The 8,660-nt window shown below is 59.8% G+C and overlaps 1 protein-coding gene across 1 annotated transcript; it reads left to right on the top strand.

The window, feature by feature from the left end:
* Nucleotides 1–3,395: 3,395 nt before the first annotated feature.
* Nucleotides 3,396–8,421, top strand: LOC125330310 (zinc finger protein with KRAB and SCAN domains 7-like). The gene is made up of 3 exons (XM_048313317.1): nucleotides 3,396–3,526; nucleotides 6,560–6,643; nucleotides 6,828–8,421. Exons 2-3 carry the CDS (start codon nucleotides 6,622–6,624, stop codon nucleotides 8,000–8,002), a joined length of 1,197 nt encoding a protein of 398 aa, XP_048169274.1. The 5' UTR covers nucleotides 3,396–3,526; nucleotides 6,560–6,621; the 3' UTR covers nucleotides 8,003–8,421.
* Nucleotides 8,422–8,660: the final 239 nt, after the last annotated feature.

An 8,660-nucleotide genomic window follows, 5' to 3' on the forward strand; every position in this document is an offset into this window, starting at 1 on the left:
AAACATTCAAGGAAATTCCCCTAGAAAGAGCCCGGGAAGGTTCGTGCTGGGAGAGCTCCCTCGGGGCAGCCCCGGCTCCTGCCCTGCTTGAGTCCCTCTCGAGCCCGCTGTGGTTTCCAGCTGCTTCGCTCCAGCTGCCCCAAATGCCCGTGAATTGCACGGAATTGGAACAGATCCGAGTCCTCGTGGCTCGGGCTAAGGGCAGGGAGAGGTCACTCAGGGATCGCCATGGCGGCCACAAGAGCCCCGACGTGCGGAGATGAACTGGATTTGGGACGGAGCGGATCAGAACAGGAGAGTGAGGAGTAAAATAAACCCTGGTACAGAACCTTCCCGCGACCTCTTTCTCCTTGCCGGACTTCCCTTTATCCGCGGCTCCTCGCTGCTGTGCCCAGCGGGGCAGGGAGAAGGGATGGGAGTCGCGGTCAGTTCGTGCCGCTGCTTCGCCCTCGGGGACAGGAATCCTTCCCTGCTCCGGCGCGGGGTCCCTCCCATGGGCTCAGTCCCTGCCCTGGCCAGCGGGGGGTCCCTCCCATGGGCTCAGTCCCTGCCCTGGCCAGCGGGGGGTCCCTCCCCAGCCGTGCGGTCACTCCCCGGCCCGGCCCTGAGGCGCGGGGCAGTCGCGGGGCAGCCGCGCTCCGGCCCCGTCAGCGGCACCGCCGCTTCGTGCCGGGCAGGAGCGGCAGAAGGAGCCGGGCGGCGGCGGGGGCTGAATCCCGGCAGGAGGAGGAAGAAGAGGAAGGGGCCGGGGCCGCCTGCGGTGTCCGATCCCCGGCAGCAGCGGCGAGGCCTCGGGCAGCGGCGGCGGGCGGGGCCCTTTGGAGCCGCTCCGAGGCCTTGGGGCCGCCGCGGGTCCCAGTCACTTCCACTTGCCCCAGTTGTCCCCAGCACATTCCCACTTCTCCCAGTGTGAATCCAGTCCCCACCCGAATGGTCTCAGGCACTCCCAGTATATCCCAGTAGTGCTGAACATTCTCGTAGTCATTCCCAGGCACTCCCAGTTACCTCAGCATGGTTCAGTTGCCCCCAATATTATCCCAGTCACTCCCAGTACATCCCAGTTGTCACCAGCATGCACCCTGTCATTCCCAGTTGTTCCCAGTTCCTCCCAGTGTGTGCACAGGTGGCTCCCAGCATGGGCCTGGCAGCTCCCAGTAACCCCTAGTCTGGGTCCATTCACACCCACCATTATCCCAGTGTGATTGTAGCCACTCCCAGCATGATCCCAGTCACTCCCAGTATGACGCCAGTAGCCCGCAGTGTATTCCCAGTTGCTCCCTATCAATTCCAGCATGACCCCAGGAGCCTCCAGGATGATCCCCAGGGCTCCCTGTCTCTCCCTGTATGATCCCAGTCACTCCCAGCAGAATCCCAGTTTCTTTCAGCGTGATTCCAGTTGCTCACAGCCACTCCCAGTCAATGCCAGTATGATTCCAGTCACCCTCAGTGTGATCCCAGTCTCACCACCATGGATCCAGCTACTCCCTCTGTGATCCCAGTTGCCCCTAGGATAGTCCCAGTCCCTCTCAGCATGGTCCCAGTCACACCCAGTTGCCTCCACTGTAGACCCACTGCATCAGGCCCAGCTGTTCCCACATTCACTCCATTATGGTTACAGACACTCCCAGTATATCCCAGTTGCCCTCAACATGCTCCTAGTCATTCCCAGTCACTCCCAGTGTCCCCAATAAGGTTCTAGTTACCTCAGAATGATCCCAGTCTTTCCCAGTTTCTCCCACTTACCTCCAGGACAATCCCAGTTTCTGTCAGTGTCCCAAAGTGTGGTCCCAGCTGCTCCCAGTATGATCCCAGTTGTCCCAGGTGTGGTCTCAGTCCCCTCAGCATGGTTCCAGTACTTTCCAGTGTATCCCAGTTGCTCCTAATGTTTCCCCATTTTCCTCCCAACATGGGCCCAGTAGCTCCCAGTAACCCCCAGTCAGGTTCCATTCACACCCACTGTAATCCCAGTGGCTCCCAGCATGATCCAATAGGACCCAGAGTCACTCCCAGTATGGTTCCAGTCACTTCCAGGATGATCCCAGTCACTCCCAGTATCATGCCCGGTTCCCCAAACGTGATCCCACTTGCTCCCTCTCAACGCCAGTATGATCCCAGTAGCCTCCAGTATAATTCCAGTCACTTCCCACCACTTCCTGTATGATCCCAGTTGCACCCAGTCAGTCCCAGTGTGATCCCAGTGACTCCCAGAATTATTTCAGCCTGGGCCCAGTTGCTCCCAGTCACTTCCAGTATGGCCCCAGTCACTCCCAGAGATTCCCCCAGTATTATTCCAGTCATGCACAGAGTGACTCCATGTTACTCCCAGTCTGGGCCCAGTTGCTCCAAGTCACTTCCAGTATGGTTCCAGTCACGGCCAGCACCTTTCCAGTCAGTCCCAGTCTGATTCCAGTAGGATCCCAGGCACTCTCAGACACTCTCAGTACTATTGCAGTCATTCCCAGTATGATCCCAGTCAGTTCCAGTAGGATCCCAGTATGACCCCAGCATGGGCACAGCTGCTCCCATTATCATCCAGTGTGGTTCCAGTTGCTCCCATTTACCCCCACTGTGGTTTCAATCTCTCCCAGTGCATCCCAGTTGCTCCCAGCATGTTCCCAGTCACTCCCACTTGCCCTGAGCAGCTTCCAGTGTGATCCCAGTGTCTCACAGCCACTCCCAGTCACCCTCAGTGCAGTCCCAGTTTCTCCAAGTAGGATCCAGTAGGATCCCAGTGCAGTTGTTCCTAGTATAGTCCCAGTCCCTCCCATATGATCCCAGTTCCTTCCAGCATGGTCCCAGTCATGCCCAGTTGCCCCCAGTTCAGACCCAGTCACTCCCACTTGCTCCCAGTTACCCCCAGTGTGGCCCCATTTCTCCCCACCATGGTCCCAATTGTTCCCAGTGTGGTTCCAGTCGTTCCCAGTATGGTTGACAGACACTCCCAGTATATCCCAGCTGCCCTCAGCATGCTCCTAGTCATTCCCAGTCACTCCCAGTGGCCCCAGTAAGATTCCAGTTATCCCAGTACAAACCAGTCACTGCCAGTGGTGCCACTGCTGGCATCCCCCAGCCCTCTCTGCGTTCCCCCTCCCGGTTCTCCAGGCTCTCGAGAGGAGCCCCAAGGGCTGCAAGTCCCCACGCAGGGTCCCCAGCAAGGCCCAGTTTGGATCTGCAGCCCCCAGTGTTCCCAGTTTCCCTCTCCTTTTCCCCGGGCCGGGTTCCCCCGCCCCCAGCGGGTGGGAGCAGCCGAGAGCCCCGCGCTGCCCATCCCGACCTGTCCCGGCTCCATCCCCGCTGCTCCCGCGGGCTGCGAGGGGCTCGGGAACGGGGCAGGAGGACGAGGAGGAGGGAGGGAGGAGGGGGAGGTGGGATTGGGACGGGGCGGCAGGAGGAAGAGGAGCAGGAGGAGGGAGGAAGAGGCGGAGCGGCAGCGGGAAGCTGGAAGAGAGGAGGAGAGGCGGGATCACGCGGCTCCAGCGCTCGCTGAACTCGCAGCCCCCCGGGACCATCGCCCCCCATCCCGCAGGTGCCGCTCGGGGGGACATCGGGGGTCCCCGGGAGGTGTTTTTGGGGGTGGCGGTGGCGGCAGAGCCCCGGCGGGGGCGGGGGGATGCGGGTCCCCCCGCGGTGGGGGTTGGGCTTCCCGGGCCGGGCCCTCCGAGCTCTGCCGGGGCCCCGTGGGGAGCGCGCGGGGCCGGCGGGGGCGGGGGGACACCGGTTTTGGGGAGCCCCGGGAGCCCCGGCTTCCGTAAGCGGGACCCCAGAGAGAGGAGAGCCCCAGGAGCCCAAAGCGGGGAGCCCGAGAGGGGGGAGCCCTGGGATTGGCGGGACCCCGGCGGGGGGGTCTGGGGGCTGCAGGGGCGGCATGGCCGGGAAAGGGGCTCCGGGGTCCCGGGGCCCGGAGATGGCTGCTCCCAGTAGGAGTCCAGTCAGTCCCAGTATGATCGTGGTCACTTCCCCTCCCTCCCTGCATGATCCCTGTTGCTCCCAGTAGGAGCCCAGTCACTCCCAGTCATTCCCTACTGTGATACCATTTTCCCCCAGCACGCTCCCAGTTGCTCCCAGTTCCTCCTCCAGCTTTTGTCCAGTGTGTTCCCAGTTCTCCCAGCATAGTCCTATTCATTCCCAGTATGAAGGCAGTCTTTCTCAGCAAGGCCCCAGTCAGTTCCACTTGCCCCCATGTTGCCTCAAGCTTGGTCCCAGTTCCCCCCAGCACATTCCCAGTTGCTCCCAGTGTGGTTGCAGTCCCCACCCAAATGGTCTCAGGCACTCCCAGTATATCCCAGTTATTCTGAACATTCTTGTAGTCATTCCCAGGCACTCCCAGTTACCTCAGCATGGTTCAGTTGCCCCCAGTATCATCCCAGTCACTCCCAGTACATCCCAGTTGTCACCAGCATGCACCCTTGTGGCGTTTCTGTTGTCTGGTGTCGTGTCACAAGCTTCCCCAAAGCGCCTCCAAGAAAGCCTCTCGGTGCAGCCGGCACATTGCACACAGCCACGGATCGCCAGCGAAACAGTCCGGGGATGAAGGAGCAAGAAGAGTTTTTGCAGAAGGGTTTGCAGGAGAGCTTTAATGCATCCGCACTCGTGCAAGGTCTCAGAGAAGTCCCGGGGCAGAGCAATGGGGGGCCCAGGGTAAAGGAACTCATCGGGAAACTCTGAGGGGGTATCAGGTAACCAGGGCTGTGGCGGCCAAGGGAGCCAAGGAGGGGAGCAGAACTGGGGTACCTGAACAGAACAGAACAAAGCATTCTGGGGAAGTTTTTCAGTCAGCATGAGCTGGAAAGGGACCGAGGACTTATCCCACCGTAGGACTCCTTTGGTTCCTTGTCCAGCAGGCCCACCGGCCTCCGCACACCCTGCCATTCCCAGTTGCTCCCAGTTCCTCCCAGTGTGTGCACAGGTGGCTCCCAGCATGGGCCTGGCAGCTCCCAGTAACCCCCAGTCAGGTTCCATTCACACCCACTGTAATCCCAGTGGCTCCCAGGATGATCCAATAGGACCCGGAGTCACGCCCAGTATGATTCCAGTCGTTTCCAGGATGATCCCAGTCACTCCCCAGTATTATTCCAGTCATGCCCAGAGTGACTCTCTGTCACTTCCAGTCTGGGCCCAGTTGCTCCAAGTCTCTTCCAGTATGGTTCCAGTCACGGCCAGCACCTTTCCAGTCAGTCCCAGTCTGAGTCCAGTAGGATCCCAGGCACTCTCAGATACTGCCAGTACTATTTCAGTCATTCCCAGTATGATCCCAGTCAGTTCCAGTAGGATGCCAGTATGACCCCAGCATGGGCACAGCTGCTCCCATTATCATCCAGTGTGGTTCCAGTTGCTCCCATTTACCCCCACTGTGGTTTCAATCTCTCCCAGTGCATCCCAGTTGCTCCCAGCATGTTCCCAGTCACTCCTTGATGCCCTGAGCTGCTTCCAGTGTGATCCCAGTGTCTCACAGCCACTCCCAGTCACCCTCAGTGCAGTCCCAGTTTCTCCAAGTAGGATCCAGTATGATCCCAGTCTCCCTCAGCATGGGCCCAGCTATTCCCACTGTGATCCCAGTTCAATGCCAGTTGCCCCCAGCATGGTTCCAGTTGCTCTCTGTTCCTTCCAGTGTGATCCCAGTAGAACGTGGTTCAGTATAGTCCCAGTCACACCCCATATGACCCAAGTCCTTCCCAGCATGGTCCCAGTCATGCCCAGTTGCCCTCAGTGTAGCCCCATTTCTCCCCAGCATGGTCCTGGTTGTTCCCAGTGTGGTTCCAGTCGTTCCCAGTATGGTTGACAGACACTCCCAGTATATCCCAGCTGCCCTCAGCATGCTCCTAGTCATTCCCAGTCACTCCCAGTGGCCCCAGTAAGGTTCCAGTTATCCCAGTACAAACCAGTCAGTGCCAGTGGTGCCACTGCTGGCATCCCCCAGCCCTCTCTGCGTTCCCCCTCCCGGTTCTCCAGGCTCCCGAGAGGAGCCCCAAGGGCTGCAAGTCCGCAGCCAGGGTCCCCAGCAAGGCCCAGTTTGGATCTGCAGCCCCCAGTGTTCCCAGTTTCCCTCTCCTTTTCCCTGGGCTGGGTTCCCCCGCCCCCAGCGGGTGGGAGCAGCCGAGAGCCCCGCGCTGCCCATCCCGACCTGTCCCGGCTCCATCCCCGCTGCTCCCGCAGGCTGCGAGGGGCTCGGGAACGGGGCAGGAGGATGAGGAGGAGGGATGGGAGAGGACCCTCAACAGCCTGGAGAGGGGCAGGGGGGACTCCTTGGAGCCAATCACCCCCAGCATTCCTAAGTGGGGAGATGGAAGAGGGGGGAGCTTTTTGGATTCCTGGGACTCCCAGCAGCCTGGGGAGGGCGGGGACCAAGTGGAGAGGGGGACCCCCAATACAAGCGTGACCCCCAGCAGCTGGGACAGGGGGGAACCCCGAACACCAAAGAGGAGGGACCAGAGACAGGGAACTCCTGGGAGGCTTTTCCTGAGCAGGTTTTTATGGACACACGATGCCTGGTGGCTTCTAGAGATGGACCTGGGCAGAGGGACCTTCAAACTCAACGTGCTCATCCCTTGTTTTGCCCCAGACCAGGATTTCCCATTCCCAAACCTTGGCCAGATATAGGAGGAGGCTGCGAGGAAGAGGAAGATGCCCCGGGACCCCCAGGCAGGTGAGGAGGAAGTCAGTGCCCCTTTTCCCCTCTCTCCTGCTCCATCTCCCAGCCCAGCATCGCTCCAGCTGCAGGACAACCCCGCTGCCGATGCCGTCCTGCCGGGGACGGACTGGGGGGATCTCCTTGCCCTTCCCTGTGGCACGGAGGCAAATCCCATCCTCTCCTTGTCCTTCCTCCCCAGACAAGGAGCTGAGGACGGAGCCCAGGGAGGACAAATCCCCGCAGCAGAACCTGGTGGAAGAGGCTGTTTTGAGTGGCTCCACGGCACAGGAATCCAACGGAGAGGAAAAACCGCAGAGACCCCGCAGGAGGAGGGGCTGCAAACTCAGCCCAGGGTGCTCTGAGGAGGAAAGACCCACCCTGTGCCGGGAAGGCGGCCAGAGATTGAGCCAGAGCTCAGACCTGGTGGTCCATGAGCGGCTTCACAGTGGGGAGAAGCCCTACAAGTGTGGGGAATGCTGGAAGAGCTTCAGCACGAGCTCCAACCTGATCCGCCACCAGATGATCCACACTGGGGAACGGCCCTATGAGTGTGGGGAATGCTGGAAGAGCTTCCGCCGGAGCTCCCACCTGATCGTCCACCAGAGGATCCACACTGGGGAACGGCCCTATGAGTGTGGGGAATGTGGGCAGAGCTTCAGAGACAGCTCCACCCTGCTCCGCCACCAGATGATCCACACTGGGGAACGGCCCAATGAGTGTGGGGTGTGTGGGAAGAGCTTCCGAGTCATCTCCACCCTGCTCCGCCACCAGATGATCCACACTGGGGAACGGCCCTATGAGTGTGGGGAATGTGGGAAGAGCTTCAGCCAGAGCTCCAGCCTGATCCATCACCAGAGGATCCACACAGGAGAGAGGCCCTACAAGTGTGATGAATGCCAGGAGAGCTTCAGCACGAGCTCCACCCTCCTCCAGCACCAGAGGATCCACACTGGGGAACGGCCCTATGAGTGTGGGGAATGTGGGAAGAGCTTCAGCATGAGCTCCCGCCTGATCATCCACCAGATGATCCACACTGGGGAACGGCCCTATGAGTGTGGGGAATGTGGGAAGAGCTTCAGCTGGAGCTCCCACCTGATTGTCCACCAGCGCATCCACACAGGAGAGAGGCCCTATGAGTGTTCCGAGTGTAGGAAGAGGTTTCACTCCAGCTCCACTCTCCTCAGGCACCAGCGGATTCACACAGAGGAGAGGCCCTTCCGCTGCCCCGACTGCAGGAAGGGCTTCAAGCAAAACTCCCACCTCGTCAGGCACCGGCGCATCCACACCGGGGAGAGGCCCTACGAGTGTCCCCAGTGTGGGAAGAGCTTCTCCAGGAGCTCTCACTTGACCCAACACCAACGGAGGCACCGGTAAGGGAAGCCCTGCGAGTGCCCCAAGTGCAGGAAGAGCTTCATCCTCTACTCCAACTTCATCCCCCAGTGGAGGATCCACGTTTGGCAGAGCCCTGGTGACCCACATTCCCTGTGATCCAGTTTGGGAAGAGCCCTGGCTGGTGCTCTCCACGTCCTCCTGGATCCCCGTAGGCACCTGGGTGAACGCAGGGGCTGGAACATCCATCGGGACTCTGACTGAAATCGGAAATTCATTGGGAAGAGCTGATTTGTTGAGTTTACGGCCCAAAAATTCTCACCTGCTCTGTCCAGTTGTTTCTTCTGGTGGCATCCAGCAATCCTGGATGATCTTGGAGGTCATTTTCAATCTAAATAGTTTCCTCCTTCATCCTGTCAAAACAACCAAAATTAGGGTAGAAATAAAGGAATTCAACAAAGGTATCTAAAGCAGCACCATTTTACTGGGATTTGGGGGTGAATTTGGGGTTGGTTCAGGGGAATATTCGGGAGGATTTGGGTGCTGTGAGGCCATGGGACGGGCAGATGGGGCCACGATCTCGTAGTTGTGCTGGCAGAACGTGTCCACCTGAGCTCGTCTGTTCTCCAGGGCTTGTGGGTGTCTGTCCCAGTCCCTGGCCTGGGTCTCCCCGTTTGGGTTGTGCCCCCCAAAGTGCCCAAAT

The sequence above is a fragment of the Corvus hawaiiensis genome, chromosome 1, assembly GCF_020740725.1.
Source record: "Corvus hawaiiensis isolate bCorHaw1 chromosome 1, bCorHaw1.pri.cur, whole genome shotgun sequence".
In the NCBI taxonomy this organism is placed as follows: Eukaryota; Metazoa; Chordata; class Aves; order Passeriformes; family Corvidae; genus Corvus; species Corvus hawaiiensis.

What these genes read in the sequence shown, in the direction of transcription:
- LOC125330310 (XM_048313317.1), top strand. Translation starts at nt 6,622, where the DNA reads ATGCCCCGGGACCCCCAGGCAG. An exon ending in GCCCCGGGACCCCCAGGCAG is followed by an intron (nt 6,644 to 6,827) that starts GTGAGGAGGAAG and finishes CTTCCTCCCCAG; the next exon opens with ACAAGGAGCTGAGGACGGAG.